The 19,884-nt window shown below is 43.9% G+C and overlaps 1 pseudogene and 2 gene segments (V, D, J or C); 1 reads left to right on the top strand and 2 right to left on the bottom strand.

The window, feature by feature from the left end:
• Window positions 1–4,867: 4,867 nt before the first annotated feature.
• On the bottom strand, window positions 4,868–5,645 carry LOC146492613 (immunoglobulin kappa variable 2-40-like). The segment is given in 2 exon segments: window positions 4,868–5,262; window positions 5,444–5,645. Coding segments are annotated over 2 exon segments (360 nt in total).
• A 1,364-nt stretch (window positions 5,646–7,009) lies between these two features.
• LOC146492612 (Ig kappa-b4 chain C region pseudogene) lies at window positions 7,010–8,581 on the top strand (annotated as a pseudogene). Its single transcript, XR_014872099.1, has 2 exons — window positions 7,010–7,128; window positions 8,170–8,581. The product of XR_014872099.1 is annotated as an Ig kappa-b4 chain C region pseudogene (transcript).
• A 3,452-nt stretch (window positions 8,582–12,033) lies between these two features.
• On the bottom strand, window positions 12,034–12,941 carry LOC146492611 (immunoglobulin kappa variable 6D-21-like). The segment is given in 2 exon segments: window positions 12,034–12,556; window positions 12,765–12,941. Coding segments are annotated over 2 exon segments (360 nt in total).
• Window positions 12,942–19,884: the final 6,943 nt, after the last annotated feature.

Below are 19,884 nucleotides of genomic sequence, written 5' to 3'. Positions count from 1 at the left end.
CATGTATGATCCAGACTTTAAATGATCTCAGAGAAAAATGTTTCAGTAAGTGTTCCCATATCTGTCATGCTGTATAGTCCTGCCTACATTTAGGGGGAAGAATGAAGAAGTCATCACATAAAACCACATAAAATCCTACCAGGACAAAGACAAGGCAACTGTCTGCTGCTTTTTCTCACATGTTTCTTTGTCTGAAGTTTATATATTAACATGTGTACAGCAATGTGAGTGTTGTGAAGCTCTTCATGTTTCTTTAAGAATATTTCAATCATTCTGGACTCTTGAGGATACAGAGCAAGTTCATGCTTGATGATAAGACAGAGATAATGTCAGGGACCTGGATCTGATGACCCAGAGCCAAAGGTTGACCTTTGTACAGTACATACATCGACAGTAATGTTCACCTTAAAATTTAAAAATAAAAGTATATTAACATTTTAACATCTTGAAATTTTTATTGCTATCTTGAAAATAACTTGTATGTAAAACTTGCACGTATCCTCCAACACCATCTCTACTGCATCTGTAGCTGACACAATTGTTGGAAAGACAATCCACTAGGATGCGCTATGAATCCTGGGATAGGGGATGGGCCACAAAGGACACACCCGACCTGTCCTTCAAATCCGGGTGAAAGGAGGATGCATTTGTGGGCCGCATTTGGCTATGAGGCAGATTTACATGGTGATGCAATGGTAGCGTGATCTACTTATCATGCACTACTTTACTGTACATACAAATATGCAGTTCTGCATTATGAACTATTCCACCAGATGAACCTGAAATCTGTATATAACAACTGACCTGTGTGATGTCCAGAAACACACAAAACATTATTTACCAACATATAAAAAAAAAACATGGTAAGGACACGCTGGGGTGAAGTAAGATGACCATTTTGTAGTCCATTCTGGTTAATGTAGTTTTAACATTGCAAATATCTGTTGCTAAGGAGTCTAGTCTAAGTGTGGTTGCATTTTCTAAGCACAGTTTTGCTCTTTTCACTATCAACTCTCGTAACTACACACCTTTCCCTGACCTTATCACGTTTTCCACTGAGGTTAAGGAAAATTGGTTAAGAAAAGGAGACAGGAGTTTTTTAATGATTCGAAGCACCTCAGTTGTTACGCTAAAGTGATATTAAAAGTGAAGGCTGTGAGATTATTATACTATCTTATGCCACGTTATACCTTTATTTAAAGATTGTGAAATCATTGTGTAGTTTTAGTTTGCATTATTCTCCTGACTTAGAAGAAGGTGATAACTATTACATTTATTAGACTGATTTGTATTACATTAGACTGCTCATTTATTGTGAATGAATTACGTTGTTTTATGATGCATTATATTGCTGATTTATAAGAAATACTGTTAATAACTTAGGCTCACTGAGAGAGAGAAAGAATGAGGATGTTTAGGTTTTATGACTGTGGAAGGGGGGGCCAAAGCTATATATGAATGTGAGAAACGGTCAGACACCCTCCGGTCCACATCTCCCGTCAGGACGTTTCTAAAGCTCAAAGTGTTGTATGTAATATAGAATAAAGAGATTGTTGATTGAGCATTTATACACCGAGTGTTGTTCTTCCTTCAGCCCAAGGATGGAAGAATTGGGATATTTAACAAGGCCAAGCCTTTTCTCATGAGTTCCCTTTTTACTTAAAAATCAGATGTCATGATGGATTTATGATGAAAACTAAACAAAAGAATCAGTTATGTAAATCTTACCAGTTTTTAAGACATTGCTGTAGAGTGATAACGTGTTTAAAGAATACCATCGCTCTCGTGTGTCTAAGTTTGTGGCGCACACACACAAACACAGCTGTCAGCTGCAGCAGTCAGTTGAGTGTCGCTTAGTAAGGGAGGTTTTTGTACAGCAGTTTTTCACTGTGTGAACACCCGTTGACTGTTGATCATATGAGCACTCTGACAGTAATAAACTGCTGCGTCTTCAGCCTGGACTCCACTGATGGTCAGAGTGAAGTCAGAGTTTGATCCACTGCCTGTAAAACGAGCTGGAATCCCTGATTGTCGAGTGCTAGCAAAGTAAATGAGCAGTTTAAAGGTTTCTCCATCTTTCTGTTGGTACCAGTGTAACTCATGCACACTAACATAATAAACATTCTGACTGGTCGTACACTTGATGCTCACAGATCCTCCCACAGCAGAGCTCACTGCTCCAGGCTGAGTCACTGTGATCTGTCCTCTGGACTCTGAGGACACAGAGACAAAAACATAAAGCAGCTTCATGGTTTTGTGGGCTTCATTTCAGAGGGACAGATGTTGATAGAGGAGAGGAGTTTGATTCTCTGGACTTTACCTGTGAAGCAGCAGCAGAGGAGAGTCCAGATGAGGACGCAGATCAAAGTCATGTTTTTGATGAGGAGGATTTCTGTGGCTTCTGTTGTGATGAAGGACAGCTGTCAGTCATCCAGTGTTCAACTCTCAGGACTATAAACTCTCCCAGAGCACTGGAGCATGGTGCTGCTGATGCAAAGTGCCTCTCTATGGAAATCATCTGACTGACTCACACAGTCAATGGATTTTTTGGTTTGTTTGTTTGTTTTTATGCTGTTGTTTTGCACAGTGTTTCATGTTTGTAATTATGTGCATTACAAAAATACAAATATGCAGTTAATATCAAATGGCTTTTTTTCTGTCATCTTATATTTTTGAATCTGTTCATTTCATTCTTTCTGACAGTACTTCCATTCTGCATATCTCTAGATCCTTCCTCAGGTTAGTTTGTACCAGGATGCCCTTCCTTAATTGGAAGTAAAGTATATGATTTTCAGGAGCGGGACCAAGGCTCTAAACATCCTCCCTCCGGTTCTTATATGTTCCCCCAGTTCTACAAGTTGTTTGTTCTCTTTTATGTGTAAAGAAAGTTCGTTCTCAGCGAATACCTTTCAAGAACGTCTTTAACACAGCTTATATCATAATGATTTTACACACCCTTCCATTCGCTTACAATCGCCCTCTCATCTGCCAGCACATCAGACAAAGAACACCCAGCTCTTCTTCATCGTTGTTCCCTCCGGCAATCCAAGAAATTCAAACATACTCAATGTCATGGTGGCGCTTCCGAGAGACTGAAGCCCGACTGAAGTCCCGGAAAACTTTCTAGCAATTTTCTTGCCACCCAACATACGATCCATCCAGTCATCTTCTCTCTGCTAAATCCAGTTATGAAGTAACTCCGGCCGCTTGCAACTGCCAGGAAATTCAGCGGGGTCGCCCACTAGCAGAACTCACAGCTCCACTCACGTTGCTCTGAAACAGGCCCACTGTCAGGGGCTCAGTCTGTGACCCAGCATTTTTTACTCTTTATTTGTAGTTTATCAATTATTATACATAGCCTTCTTATTATTTTACAGATAACCACAAAACAACAATCCTTACAGATGATAAAGACAGATAATATCAAGACAGGAAAAGGGAAACAAACAAACAAAACAAAACAAAACAAAACACACATACACAAACACAAAAATAAAATAAATTGTTTTTACAGAACTGTTCTAGGGCAAACAAAAACATTCAAGGTTCCAGTTCCAGACCAGGTAGATTGTTTATGTTGTATGTTAATAGAGGGTCCCATGTTGTTGTTTTTTTTGTGTGTGTGTCCCATTTGGATCTTTCGCCATCAGAATTGTTGTCTTAAGGCCAAGAAAGATGCCAAGCGGATTTATTTTACCAAGTGGATCATCATGGCCTTGCCATATTGGTCCATTTGATTGACCTTTATTATAATTATGCATTTATTTTACAAACGGGACAGACATGACTGGGGGATAGGACCGGGAGAAAGAATGTTGTGTTTGCCGATGGATCCGTTGAGAGTACATCAGCGAGTGACTGTCGGAGCAGATAAAAATATTTAAAAAACACCTGACAGAAACTTCTGGAGTCCCAGGGTGCTGCAGAAAGACAGTTCACTGAATTCAATGTAAACCTGCGGATGAAGGTGGGCTCTGTGAGGTCACCCAAGGCCTCCTCACACTAGAGTTATTGAGGAGAGACCAGTGTTCCCAGTTCCCAGTTGAAGTATTGTTTTACACTCCTGTTTTCAGTCTGCAGTTTCTAACAATGTCACGCTCCAGATTCATCCATAATGTCGATGTAGATGGTTACTTTAAGACTTTGAAATAATAAATATCTTTCATATGTGCAAAACGTTTGATTTTATGTACAATAGTAACAGTGGTTAAATTATTAGTTCTAAAGGAAAAATTCAGTGATCACAGGTCATTGTTTATGTTTTAAGGACTGTTTACAAACTTCTCACATCCACTTTTATTTTATTTTTATTCAGATTATTTCCTCATGTTTCTCTCTGAATATTTGAATTTAAAAAGTCCAAACAATAAAGATACTTTAGTCTTGGTATCAAAGAGCAGGGCATCGCCTTTATGAAGGGATTTAGAAAAAACAGCTGCTGTTAATATTTAATAAATCAACTGTAGTCGTGCATATTTCATTTGAACTCATAACTTTAGTCATGTGTTTTGTCACGAAAATGTAAACTAGAAATATTTAATTAAAGGCCAGTGATGATTCATTTATATCATTTAAAAAAATGCTTTATATTTGACTCTGTACTGAATTATTAAATATTGGATACATTGATGAAAACTTAAATTAAAAAAAAATGTTTTTGTCAAAACACAGAGTAGGAAAGAGTTGGAAAGTTTAAAAAAAAAGCATTTGATAAAAATGTTTGAAAGATATAAAATAAATAAAAATAAAATAAAATTTAGTTCAGCTGGATTTAATATACCAAATGTGAAATATATGGAAAAAAACAAATATTTCAAAATGTTATTTTTGTTAACCCATCTGATCAGATTGTTATGACATTTTATTTAAGATTTCATATTTCATGGTCTATTGTGTAACTACAGCTGGTGATCAGTTCCTCTTCAGCTGTTTGAGGTTTTTGTACGGCGTTGTATCACTGTGTGAACGGGCGGCTGTTGTGCTGCTGACAGTAATAAACTCCTGCATCTTCAGTTTGAACTCCACTGATGATCAGAGTGAAGTCAGTCTGAACTGCTGTTGCCTGAAAACGATCTGGAACTCCAGACTGACGATATGTAGTATCATAGATCAGGAGTTTAGGAGCTTTTCCAGATTTCTGAAGGTACCAGTCAATGTCATCACCTATAGATGTGCTGGATTTACATCTGATAGAGACAGTCTGTCCTGGAACAACAGACTGAGCTTTAGGAGTCTGAGTCAGGACGATTTCTGCTGATGAACCTGAAAACATGAAAAGAAGAGAAGTTTAGAGAAAGATGATCAAACATTAGAGGATAATTTGTCTAACATGGAGAACAGATGGAAGAAGGTCAGTGCTGCTGGTTTCAGAGTTTCTCCATCATAGCAGAACATCATTGTGGTGAACCTGGCTGCATGCTGAAGCAAAGACAGAGAGTCTCACCCTGAACAAGGAGCCCCAGGGTGGCCAGCAGTAGAGTCAGTGACATCATCATTGTGCTGCTGGTGTGTGAGTGGCTCTGAAAGGCCTGGACAGCCACTGATCAGCACTGGCCTCTTAACAGCTGTGAGCAGAGAGGCAGGACACATATGCAAACACACAGAGTCAGTCATCTTTCCTCATCATGTCATCCTCTGTCATGTGACACGTTCAGCATCCTTCAGTCAATACAGTGCCCTTCCCCCATGATAACACATGGAACAATATAATATACATACGAAACAGATTTTTACAAGGCAGGAGAACGAACAATAGTCTTTTTTAAGGCTGCTGCAGATGGAAATATTTCCCGCTAGCTCACCCAAGCTTGCTCTCTGGCACAGCTACAAGCCATGTGAGCTAGTAACCCCTCCTGCTAGGTTGCACTACCCCAGTCGACTGTCGTAAAGCAACTGTAAATCATCCATCCTGTTACGCAGAGAGGTGTGAAGCAGCGGGAATGAGGATCAGCACCTCCAAATCTGAGGCCATGGTTCTCAGCCGGAAAAGGGTGGAATGCCCACTCCGGGTCAGGGATGAGTTCAAGTCCCAAGTGGAGGAGTTCAAGTACCTCGGGGTCTTGTTCGCAACCGCAATTCAATATCAATGAAAGAAAAGCTCAAAATCATTGAAGAACAATTTATAACCGAACACCCAATGTAGATACATACATATATACTAAATATCACACAATATCAGATAACCAAATTAACACTGGGTTACAATGTTACACGGGAAGTAAAACGAAACACTATGAACATGGAGATACTAGACTCTTCAAAGTAAAACAGGAAACTTGGAGAGACATACACATGATAACATATGATAGACTAACACAGAAGACAGGAAAAGACTCACAAACAAGGAGACTTAGGTGATAACACAACTAGGCTAAACTTCAATTAAACCCTAACTAAGAATAACACCACAAGAACGTAACATATTTTAATATAACCTAAGAAATCAAAAATACTAAATAACCTTAAAACACAGGGTCTCAGCCCCTGACACTAGGGATCAGTTAATGCTTGAATGAGGATGGAAATTATGTGAAATTATGTTTTTACAATCATTAGAGCTTAATCTAAATGTCGAGGAGATTTTGGGCCGATGTGTTAGACAGAGCTCTCCGTCTGCATGATTTGGGAGAAAGGGCTTCATCCCTCCAGACGAGTTCAAAGTCTTTGAGAATCAGTGCCAAGGAGCACTGAAGATGTTCCTTTCAGTGGCAACTAGACACTAGAATATTTTTAAATGTATATATATTTCAGTTTATTGGAGGCAAATATGTCTTTATGTATTTTTCAGTATTTATGGATTTATCACAATTAACCTACACTGTATATCATGTGAAAAATGAAAAAAAAAAAGGTCTCAGTTTATACTGACACATATTAAATCAAGTTTTATCAATTTTAAATCAATCAAGTTTAAATTGATGATTTCATTATTGATTGATTTGATATCATCAGAGAAAGAAGTCCCATTTTCAAAACTGAAAAGGAAGGAGTGAATGATTTAGTTGAGTTTGTTTGTTTCAGAGTCAGAGAGCCGTGTCTCTCTACAGTCAGAGGTTTTTGTACGGCGCCTCAATGAGTTTGTATCACTGTGGTACACGTTCGGTGGAGGAACCAGACTGGAATTTGGAAGTAAGTCAAAAACAAAGTTACTTCTATGTCCTTTTTCTCGTTTTTTGTAGAAAATATATATATCCTCACTAATGTCCATGTTATGATTAGCGTTTTTATTTTTTTCTGGTTTGGTTTTGTTGGGCTGAGAAACAAAGTCTGTTTTATAAAAATAAACATGTAAAATTATTTAAATTTGGAAAAAAAAGTTTATTCAAGACAATTATTTGCTTTAACTGGTTGAGCCTGTAGGTTTAGTTCAGTCTGACAGTCAGAGAGCCGTGTCTCTCTACAGTCAGAGGTTTTTGTACGGCGCCTCAATGAGTTTGTATCACTGTGGTTGACTTTTGGTGGAGGAACCAGACTGGATGTTGGAAGTAAGTTAATTAACTGTGTTTATTATTAAATGTTTTATCATTTTATTTAATAATTATTTGTTAGGCTGCTTAGATGAGACAAAAGTATTTTTTTTATTTAAAATAATTTCGTTTTTGATGTTTGTCCTTTTTACTGGACTAATTCAGATGAGCTCTGCGAGTTTCTCTTGTTTAATCTACATTTCTGTCACAGTAAAATATTTGTAGACAAGAGTAAACTTCATCTTATGATTAGTTTGTAAATTTCCACCACATCAGCTGCTGTTTGGATGAGTCAAAGTTTGCTTTCTGATGTTTTTATCGTGTCAGATGTTTCAGATTTAGTTTGAAATCATGTGAGCTGTTCAATAACATTTCAAATCTATATGAATGAGTAGCTGCTCTGTGCTTGTGTCCACTCATTTCTTCAGTCGTCCATGATTTAGACTTCTAATCATTTTAAAGCCAAACTGCTGTAAATGTTTCCACATCTGCTTCTTTTATTTCCAGTGTAGTTTGAACATATTTCAGCTCAAACTGTGCGATGATTCTCTCTGTGCTGATATGCATGAGAGGTTTCTTAAAGGGAAGTGAAACAATGTGTGAGTTAATGACTGGTGGAGCAGAAAAAACACCTGACAGAAACTTCTTAACGGAGAAAATCAAATTGTGGTTCGTGTCCTCTAAGCCGATTGGTGTTTCCTAGGTGATACCCGCCCCGCCCTGAAGGTGCTGGGTCCCTCCAGTGCAGAGCTGAAACAGGGGAAGGCCACGCTCATGTGTGTGGCCAACAAGGGCTTCCCCTCAGACTGGAGTCTGTCCTGGAAGACGAGCGACAGCAGTGGCAGCAGCAGCATCAGAGGGGAGGAGAGCAGGACTCCTGGAGTGCTGCAGAACGACGGCCTCTACAGCTGGAGCAGCACCCTGACGCTCACTGCAGACCAGTGGGGGAAGGTGGGCTCTGTGACCTGTGAGGCCACCCAGGGCTCCCAGCCTCTGGTCTCAGAGATACTGAGGAGAGACCAGTGTTCCCAGTCCTGATGTCAATCACTGAGTCTTTCATGCTGTTTTTCTTCTGTCTCTTTGTTTCTTTTTCTTTGCAGTTTAAAAAATAAACACATTATTGTCAATATTGTCATATTTTCATCTCAAAATGACAACAATCACAGCAACAATCTCCTCTAGTTTCATCCTTTTGTGTCTGTTGTAAAGCTGATATTTCAGACTTTTAAAACAATAAAAATGTAACAAGGAAACATGTTCTTTGACTCTGTGAGTTTAATAAATGCACATAAAAATAAAGATTTTGTAATATTTATTAAACCAGACTAAAAGAAAAATGTAAACAGACACATCGAGTGTAATGTGCAGTGAAAATGGTTAAATCTATTAACACACATTTAATATTTTATTTAAGATGTTGAGGTCCAACCATAGATTATCTGTGTCCTCTTGATAATTTTCAGTCTCAAAGCTGTTTTATGATCTACATTTTAATCTGATAGTGTAGAAAACAATCAGAATAATTGAAATTAAAGAGCAGGGCGTCATCTGTGTTTTTTAGATTTAAGTGAACATCTAAATGAAGATTTGCTGACGTTTGATTAATGAACTATTTGGCAGTGAAACTCTGATGAAGCAACAAAGCAGAGAAGAGTCTAGAAGCTGGTGGTGGCAGAGGTGAAGCAGGTGGAGACTTAGTTGAGGATCCCTAATTGTCAGGATGAGGTGGAGATCAGGAGTCTGAGATTTAAAGCACACAAAACAGAGGCTGAGTAACTCACAGAAGGCAGCGAGACAACAACTAGACTCAAATAATGACGACAGAATTGAGCTTGACAGTGGACATGATGTTAAGAACAGACTAACAGAACAAACACAGGAATGCAGGCAGATGAGAGACCACAGCTCTGCTTTAATCAACTTATATAGAAGTTAATCTCATCTAGTGTTCACAGCAAAATGAGAGAAACTCACTTCACTAAACCTCTTAAAAAAGACAAAGACCACAGTCTGTCAGGATGATCACATCTTATTTTCAGTGGTTTCAGATTTTGGGAGGACTTTATAATAATGTCACACTTTTAAGCATTAGTAAGATATTATTTTAAAGAGACACCTTAAAATTCTTTGTTCTATCTACATTAATACTTTGGAAACTGACTAAATAACTTTAGGTTTTTACAACAGTAACAGTGATTCGTTTATGTTGGAAATATCCAAATGAGGCTAAATCGTCACTGACATGAGAATGAACACATTCCTACAAACACTGTTATAACAGCCTGCTTGATTTGTTAATCAGCAGAATATTAGAATATTATAGACACTAGTTGTGATGTGCTCTACCTGCACTGTGTACAGTGCTGGCGGAGCGCTGCTGACGTCGACTGAGAAAATTGTCAGGCGGTGGAAGGAATACTTCGAGGACCTCCTTAATCCCACTGACGCGTCTTCCGAGGAGGAAGCAGAGTCTGGGGATGAGGGGAATGACCCGCCAATTTCTGGGGGCGAGGTCACTGAGGCAGTTAAACAACTCCTTGGTGGCAGAGCCCCTGGTGTTGATGAGGTCCGCCCCGAGTTCCTGAAGGCTCTGGATGTTGTAGGGCTGTCTTGGTTGACACGCCTCTGCAATGTTGCGTGGAGATCAGGGGCAGTACCCCTGGACTGGCAGACCGGGGTGGTGGTCCCCATCTTCAAGAAGGGGGACTGGAGGGTGTGTTCCAACTACAGGGGGATCACACTCCTCAGCCTCCCCGGGAAAGTCTATGCCAGGGTGCTGGAAAGGAGAGTTCGTCCGCTAGTCGAACCTCGGATACAGGAGGAACAATGCGGTTTTCGTCCTGGTCGCGGAACACTGGACCAGCTCTTCATCCTCTCGCGGATACTTGAGGGTGCATGGGAGTTTGCCCAACCAGTCTACATGTGTTTTGTGGACTTGGAGAAGGCATTCGACCGTGTCCCTCGGGGTGTCCTGTGGGAGGTGTTGCGGGAGTATGGGGTGTCTGGCCCATTGCTACGGTCATTCGATCTCTATACAACCGTTGCAAGAGCTTGGTTCGCATTGCCGGCAATAAGTCGGACTCGTTCCCGGTGGGTGATGGGCTCCGCCAGGGCTGCCCTTTGTCACCGGTTCTGTTCATAATTTTTATGGACAGGATTTCTAGGCGCAGCCAAGTGGCGAAGGGCTTTCGCTTTGGTGGCCTCAGAATCTCATCTCTGATTTTTGCGGATGATGTGGTTCTGTTGGCTTCATCGGGTGAGGGCCTCCAGCTCGCACTGGAGCGGTTCGCAGCCGAGTGTGAAGCAGCGGGAATGAGGATCAGCACCTCCAAATCTGAGGCCATGGTTCTCAGCCGGAAAAGGGTGGAGTGCCCACTCCGGGTCGGGGATGAGTTCCTGCCCCAAGTGGAGGAGTTCAAGTATCTCGGGGTCTTGTTCGCGAGTGATGGGAGAAGGGAGCCGGAGATCGACAGACGGATTGGGGCTGCAGCTGCAGTAATGCAGACGCTGCACCGGTCCGTCGTGGTGAAGAGGGAGCTGAGTGTAAAAGCGAAGCTCTCAATTTACCGGTCGATCTACGTCCCTACCCTCACCTATGGCCACGAGCTGTGGGTAGTGACCGAAAGAACAAGATCGCGGATACAAGCGGCGGAAATGAGCTTCCTCCGAAGGGTGGCTGGCCTCTCCCTTAGAGATAGGGTGAGAAGTTCGGCCATCCGGGAGGGGCTCAGAGTAGAGCCGCTGCTGCTCCACATTGAAAGGAGCCAGCTGAGGTGGTTCGGGCATCTGACAAGGATGCCTCTTGGGCGCCTCCTGGGTGAGGTGTTCCAGGCATGTCCCACCGGGAGGAGGCCCCGGGGCAGACCCAGGACACGCTGGAGAGATTATATCTCTCGGCTGGCCTGGGAACGCCTTGGTGTTCCCCCGGATAAGCTGGAGGAGGTGGCTGGGGAGAGGGAGGTCTGGGCCTCTTTGCTTAGGCTGCTGCCCCCGCGACCCGGCCTCGGATAAAAGCGGATGAAGATGGATGGATGGATGGATGGATAGTTGTGATGTGACTACAGTGATTTTCTGGACTTGTGTGATGAAGGACTGCAGCTGAGCTCCACAGATGGATCAGTTTAATATTTAACAGCTTACAAATAGAAAAGAGCTGCTCATCAGTGCAGAAACACTGACAACAGCATTTGTGTTGCTATCTGATTAATGGACAATAATTATCAGACCTGTATAACATCACTCCTAATAACAGCTTGTTATATTTTACAACTATGATTAATATGCAAATCTTTAATGAGCAAAAACACCATTTTTATTTCTTTGTGGACTTTCCAGCTACGTGTTTTTATCTGAACTCTCAGTTTCTCTAAAGTCTATTTTCTCTCTCTGTAGTAGGTCGAGCCTCTCTCTGGACAGACTGTCCATTGTTATAAATGTAGAAACTAAGAATGAGTCAGACTGATGGACAACAGAGAACATCAGTCAATTAAAAATAATGTTCACATGTTAAAAATCTGAAGCCAGTGTTGTGTCCGTATTCTGTGACTCATTAAACATCTATGTTTTTATTCGGGGACACCACTTCATGTTTTTTTGTTTTGTATTTTTCATGTTACTAACAACTTTTTCAATAAATTTATGAACGTTAAACTGTGAGTGCACACAAATGAAATTTCACAGTAAATATTAAAGTCATCGTTCCTCCCAGTCTTTTAGTTTGTTCTGCAGCTGTTGCTTCAGATCAGTTCCTCTTCAGCTGAGAGGTTTTTGTACGACAGTTTTTCACTGTGTGAACGGAGTGCTGTGACCCTGCTGACAGTAATAAACTCCTGCATCTTCAGCCTGAACTCCACTAATGGTCAAAGTGAAGTCAGTCCCAGATCCACTTCCACTGAAACGATCAGAAACTCCAGACTGACGGTTTGTTGCATAATAAACAAGCAGTTTAGGAGCTTCTGAGGGTTTCTGAAGATACCAGTGGAGGTAGCTACCCACACTTGAACTGGCTTTACATCTGACAGAGACAGTCTGTCCTGGAACAGCAGACTGAGCTTTAGGAGTCTGAGTCAGGACTTGTTCTCCTGATGAACCTGAAACATAAAAAGAGGAGAAAAGTTATTGAGACAAATCGAGCTCAGAGAAAGATGATCAAACATCCAAACATTAGAGGATCATTTCTCTAACATGGAGAACAGATGGAAGAAGGTCAGTGCTGCTGGTTTCAGAGTTTCTCCATCATAGCAGAACATCATTGTGGTGAACCTGGCTGCATGCTGAAGCAAAGACAGAGAGTCTCACCCTGAACAAGGAGCCCCAGGGTGGCCAGCAGTAGAGTCAGTGACATCATCATTGTGCTGCTGGTGTGTGAGTGGCTCTGAAAGGCCTGGACAGCCACTGATCAACACTGGCCTCTTAACAGCTGTGAGCAGAGAGGCAGGACACATATGCAAACACACAGACTCAGTCATCTGCAGCTGCTTCCCACTCAGTACTAAAAGCATCTCCAAATTACATTATCACATATTGAGGATATTGAATATTCCGACATGGATTTGTAGTTTGTGAACATTTTTTCCTGGTTTGCAGTTGCTTTGGTCTTTTCACAAGTGATTAGTAACAACAACCATTTTTTGCCATTTTGACACAGGATTTTACAGTGATTTAAATAGAGAAAAATACCACATGAAGGAATGATGAGGTCAGAAGAGATGATAAACTCCAACCATCCGTCTTGAACATGTGCAAAAGCTGTAAAAAATGGAACTCATGGGAGTTTCCCAACACAAAAACCTTTGTGAGCTCAGATTTCCTCTGGTTTTTATTGTTATGACTGTAACTCAGCACATGGAGTTTGTAGTATTTCCTATTGATAGATGTGTGTCTCCACCTGTGAGTAAGATCAGGTGTTATGAATGAAAACTGCACCTCAGGTCTTAGTGGTGAGATTGTTCCATCTGTTGTTCCAGTGTAATAAAATGACCTTCAGGTGTTTAACTGGCTTTTGAGCAGAATCTGTAGAAGCTGTAAAAGTTTAATAAAAGTTTTTATTTTTGATTCAAATCTTTGAGAATATTTTCCAGTGTGAACCTGAGGTCAAAGTTGAGTGAGGATTTTCTCATTCTCTGTCTGGCGGCATTCAGTTTTTGGCAAAACAGACAAAAGGTGAGAAATTAAACGAATGTGAAGGATTCATGATCTCTGACAGGGACAGTAATCTTTTTTTCAATACATATTCATTTAATCATCACTAACCGTTGATAAAATGTTAGTGTGTGTGTGTGTGTGTGTCCTCAGTGAACTGTATCAGTCTCTGCAGTATCTTCCAGCTGCAGCAGTCACTTCAGTTTCTGTTCAGTCTGACTGAGGGAGGTTTTTGTACGACTGTTTTTCACTGTGTGAACAACCACTGACTGTTGATATAGTGTTCACTCTGACAGTAATAAACTGCTGCATCTTCAGCCTGGACTCCACTGATGGTCAGAGTGAAGTCAGAGTCTGATCCACTGCCTGTAAAACGATCTGGAATCCCTGAATCTAGAGTGCTAGTGTAGTAAATGAGACGTTTAGGAACTCCTCCATCTTTCTGTTGGTACCAGGCTAAAAGATGGTAGTTGCTCACAACACGAACATCCTGACTGGTCCTACACTTGATGTTCACAGTTGCTCCCACAGCAGAGCTCACTGCTCCAGGCTGAGTCACTGTGATCTGTCCTCTGGACTCTGAGGACACAGAGACAAAAACATAAAGCAGCTTCATGGTTTTGTGGGCTTCATTTCAGAGGGACAGATGTTGATAGAGGAGAGGAGTTTGATTCTCTGGACTTTACCTGTGAAGCAGCAGCAGAGGAGAGTCCAGATGAGGACGCAGATCAAAGTCATGTTTTTGATGAGGAGGATTTCTGTGGCTTCTGTTGTGATGAAGGACAGCTGTCAGTCATCCAGTGTTCAACTCTCAGGACTATAAACTCTCCCAGAGCACTGGAGCATGGTGCTGCTGATGCAAAGCGGCTCTCTATGGAAATCATCTGACTGATGCCAGCAGAGACTTGGATCAATGTGATGATTTCTATTAGTGGTTCAGTCTCTTTTCTGATAATATTAACGAAAAGTCTAATAAAAATTAGACATATTTGTGTTGAAATTGTTCCTTTATGAATGTTTGTTATTTAAACCCACCTTCATGGTCCTGAGTCTGAGGACTCGGTGTTTTGTGTTTCTTCATATTCTTCTATATTCTGCCTTGTCTTTTGTTTTGGTTTTCTATGTGTTAGTGTGTTTGTTTCATGCCTGCCTGTGTTCCCTCTGTCTGTCCATGCTTCTCTGTGTCAGTTTCCTGTTTTATTCTGAAAGTTCATGTCTCATGTCAATGTGTTCAGTTTTACCTTTCTCCTGTCTCGTTAGCCTAATTTCTCCCAGCTGTGTCTCCCTCCTGTTGTCCATTTGCTAATTACTCCCCCGTGTATTTAAGCCCTGTGTTTTCCTTTGCTCCCAGTTGTGTCGTACCCTCAACTTGCTGTGTGTTCATGATTTCCAGTCCTCATGCACCTCAGTTTAGAGTTTTGTTTGCTTTTGTGAGTTTTATTTTATGTTGAAGTTTTGTTCCAGCAATAAAGCTGCATTTTCAGTTTGAAACCTCGTTTCCTAAGAGTCCTGCATCTTGGGTCCACCACTCCTGCCTACCTGCCACACAGCCAACCATGACAGAACGACGCGACCATAACCTGGACCCAGCCGGCTCATCTCGGGAGAGCGATCTCGCCCGCGTCATGGGCCTCATAAAGTGAATTTCCCACATGAAGGATACTAAGGCAATGGCGATCGGATTAAACGCTATCGGAACAATCCTCGAGGGAAATCCACATCTCCGCCAACTTAAGGGATTTATGAGCTTAATGGACGAGCTGCACGAAGCCCAGGAGGTTCTTCACGCTCGGGAGCTAGCAGTCTTTGCTCATTCGCAGTACTCCAGTCCGAGGCCTCCGCAGCAACAGCAGCAGCAGACGGAGCTCGCCGCGAAGCAGTGTGAGCTCCCTGCAACACAGCAGCAGCCGAACACGGAGCTTTCTGCAATACCATAGCGATCGCCGCGGCAGGATATCAACCCCTTGTCGTGTCCACAGAGTGAACTACCGACTCCGGTCTGCTCCGGCTATCGCTCGCCAGCCTCTTTCCTTGCGGCCATATGGTCGCAGGATGAGGAGTCTGCCTCTCCGCCATTGCTGTTCTCCTCTGCAGTCTGTACTCCCACTTCCAGGAGGAAGCGGCACCGGCGCCATCACCATTCCTTGCTACAGCCGCACTCCAGCCCCTCCCCAGAGCAATCAGCAGCTGTGAGTAACCACGACAGTTCTTCCCGCACTCTTTCTGGGCATAACAATAAAAAGGACTGTTTCTTCTGCTCCATCTGAGCCTGTTAACCCCGTATCAGCTATCCCTGAATCAGCTAAAGCTGCAGCCTCCACCCCAGAGACAATTAACCTAAGCTCTGAGAAAATTAAGACTGTTTTATTATCTGAACTGCCACCTCAAGAGACTGTTCAGTGTGCACCCAAATGTTTTGTTTCTTGGACTACTGACACTCATTTAAAGACCTCAAGTTGTAATGTTGCAGATATTGAAACATTCTTCAGGGCCTCCCCAGAGTCTGAATGCCCTCCCTCAGCAGACTCCGGAAGCTTGGCTTGGCTGCCCGGCCGGAAGCTTGGCTTGGCTGCCCGGCCGGAAGCTTGGCTTGGCTGCCCGGCCGGAAGCTTGGCTTGGCTGCCCGGCCGGAAGCTTGGCTTGGCTGCCCGGCCGGAAGCTTGGCTTGGCTGCCCGGCCGGAAGCTTGGCTTGGCTGCCTGGCTGTCCCCAGTTCAGACTCCTGCTCCTCAGGCATTCACTCAATCACCAGATTCACGACAACTGCCACTACAAACTGCAGCTCAGATATCAGCTCTCCCACCAGTTCATATTTCAGGACAGCATCAAGTAGCTCAGCTCTCGGTGTCTCCTGTAGCGATTCAGTCCCCTAGTCGGCTACACACTCACTCACCTGGTCCTATGCACACTCACTCACCTGGTAATCTACACATTCAGCCAGGGGTCCCTATACCCTCTGGCTCTACATCAGCTCCCACTGGACACTCTGATGAGTCTATACAGCACTCTGCGGCTCCCACGCCGCCACCTGCCTCATCCGCTGGGGGTTCTGGAGAGCCCGGCTAGCACTTCCCTGTCTCCGCTGGAGGGTTCGAGGGGCCCGTCCAGCCTCCATTCTCGTCAGCTGGAGGGCCCGAGGAGCCGCTTCAGCCTCCTGTCTCGTCAGCTGGAGGGCCCGAGGAGCCGCTTCAGCCTCCTGTCTCGTCAGCTGGAGGGCCCGAGGAGCCGCTTCAGCCTCCTGTCTCGTCAGCTGGAGGGCGCGAGGAGCCGCTTCAGCCTCCTGTCTCGTCAGCTGGAGGGCGCGAGGAGCCGCTTCAGCCTCCTGTCTCGTCAGCTGGAGGGCGCGAGGAGCCGCTTCAGCCTCCTGTCTCGTCAGCTGGAGGGCCCGAGGAGCCGCTTCAGCCTCTTGCCTTGTCAGCTGGGGGTCCGGGAGGACCAAGCAAGCACGTCCTCATGTCTGCTGACGGTTCTGGCGAGACCGTTCAGCCACCACCATCTCCACCACCTGCAACCTCCACACCGCCGCCGCCAGCAGCAGCTTCACCCACACCGCCGCCGCCAGCAGCAGCTTCACCCACACCGCCGCCTGCAGCAGCAGCTTCACCCACACCGCCGCCTGCAGCAGCAGCTTCACCCACACCGCCGCCTGCAGCAGCAGCTTCACCCACACCGCCGCCTGCAGCAGCAGCTTCACCCACACCGCCGCCTGCAGCAGCAGCTTCACCGCCGCCTGCAGCAGCAGCTTCATCCCCGCCTGCAGCAGCTTCACCCCCGCCTGCAGCGCCACCGTCTCCGGCTTCCACGCCACCGCCTGCAGCGCCATCCACAGCCTCATCCACGCCGTCGCCTGGTCCAGCCTCTGCATCAGCTTCGCCGTCGTCTGGTCCAGATTCAGCTTCGCCTGGTCCCGATTCAACTTCATCCACGCCGTCGCCTGGTCCAGCCTCTGCTTCAGCTTTGCTTGTTTCAGCTTCTGCCTCGTCTGGCCCTGTGGTTGCCACGCCACCATCTCTTCCACGCCTAGCACGGCCGGCTTTTCCGTGGTCGTCTCCTCAACATTGCCGGCCACTTTCCAGGCCTTTGGTTGGACGTCATCGCCATCAAGGGCGGCCCCCTGAACGTGGCCGGCCTCCTGACTTGCTCTGTCACCACCGCCATTGCCGTCCGCACGGCCGGTCCCCTGAACTCTTTCTACGTCGTCGCCGCCGTTGCTTTCCGCACGGCTGGCCTCCAGACCAGCTCTGTCACCTGGGTCACCCACTTGGTCGGCCCTCCGACCGTTTGACTTATGAACTTTTGTGCCGGCAACCTCCGGGTCTGCCTCTCGAACTGTTTGATCTGCTTACCATGCTCCAGTGTTTTGGTTACGGTTTTGTCTTCAGTTTCGGTCCCTCCGTCCTGGGGTCCATTCTTCGTACCTCGCTTACTACATCCAAGATCAAATGACACATCCAAGATCAAATCATCGCGCCAACTTTGAGCTCGCTATTCCGGTTCTCCGAACACAACTGTTGTTGACGATTAGTACAGCTGGATGAAGTAATGTGAGATCGCTGGGTGGCTTAAAAGGGGGTACACATCGATAGTAGAAACATTGATCGGCAACTCTTTGATTGGTCGGCGAAAATGTCGAAGGAGCGCACTCAGTATTTTTCGGCAGCAGAGCAAGAACTCTTGATTGAGGGATTTCAGGAGTTTCAGAGTTTAATTAAAACGCAAGGGAACACTGCAAAGGCTGCAAAAGCAAGGAGAGAGGGCTGGCAGAAAGTTGCTGACAAATTAAACTCGTAAGTAATGTATTATATTATATTACATTATATCATATTATATTATATTATATCATATTATATTATATTACATTATATCCTCTTTCACATTAGAGCCACAACAGTACCCACTAGAACATGGGAACACGTAAAAGTGAAATATAAGAATATTCTACAGAATGGTAATATTTATCACTTATATTGCTTTTAGTCTCTTGAAAAGAGACCCTGAAATAATCTGTTTGTTTGTTTATAACAGCAACCAAGAAAAGGGCAGAGCAAAAAGACAGGTGGTGGTCCTGCACCCCCTCGTCACACCCCAGCAGAGGAGCTGGCCCTAGGGTTGAATGCTCTCCTTATCAATCTTGCACTTTCCGCAATGGGTTGCTCGCGTACAAACGGACAGGACATGGCTGCGACAGACTTCCCAAATCCACCTTCGCTTTTATAGCCGTGGTCTCTCATCTTGATTACACGAAGTAATTTACTATTACTACTCTAAAATATGAATTACATTTGAAATAATCAAATACATGAAATAGAATGATTAATAGTACATTTCCCTTTTTTTAGGAAATGACCTGTATGTATCTGTATGAAATCAATAAAAGAATCAAATACTGCATTATCTTTAGTTACATTGATAATATTTATTTATGGAAAAACAGTGGAAAAATATCGCTGTTGCTTTTGTATAAATGAAGCGGACATACCTGAGTGGCCGCGATCTAATCCTGTTTACATAAAGTAAGCCTGCTCCCAAGCAGGTTTACGCTTACGGATCTATTGCTATGACAGCAAGTCCCGGATGAGCTTCGGAGAACCGAACGATCCAAGATCACGCGAAATCGTCAACAATCAAATCCAGCTAACTTACTTAGCGAGATACGAAGAACGGACCCCTGGACCCCCACCGCCCGGCCTGGTTGGGTTGTTTTCTGTGCTTTGGACAGTTTTGTGTTTCTGTTGGGCTGTCTGGAGCCAGCCCTTGAGGGTGAGGGGGGGGTTCTGTCATGGTCCTGAGTAGTGTTGGGTCGTTCGCGAACGAAATGGCTCTTAGAGCCGACTCTTTGAACTGAACGACGCGAGCCGGCTCCTCATTGGGAGCCGTGAGGTTTTTTTTTTTTTTTCTTTCTCTCGCCCTCTCTCTCGCCCTTTTTTCCGCAGAACTCCGCACGCGCGGCCTGTACTTTGCGCTGGGCAGAGGGGGGAGGGGCGTTAGTTACACTCGCAGCAGCACAGGAACAGAGCCAGAGAGAAAGAGAGCGAGGGACAACAACATCACATTAGAAAGGTATAGTAATCATCCACTATTTTCAGTTGCAGATGATAAAGGATTCAGAAATCACGCAGGCCCATATGACAGAGAATGCGAATCTTCTTTTTGTTTTAATATTTTAATTTATATTTAATTGTGTTGTGGTTTGCAGTGTTTTGTATTGTTTCACGTTAAATTTGTTTAGAAGGAAAAAGCTGAAAATTTAAATACTTAAAAGTTTAAAATGTAAATAG

The sequence above is a fragment of the Neolamprologus multifasciatus genome, chromosome 22 (genome assembly GCF_963576455.1).
Source record: "Neolamprologus multifasciatus chromosome 22, fNeoMul1.2, whole genome shotgun sequence".
Taxonomy (NCBI): Eukaryota; Metazoa; Chordata; class Actinopteri; order Cichliformes; family Cichlidae; genus Neolamprologus; species Neolamprologus multifasciatus.
Note: the sequence above shows the minus strand (reverse complement) of the source record. Positions and strands in the feature narration are given on the sequence as shown.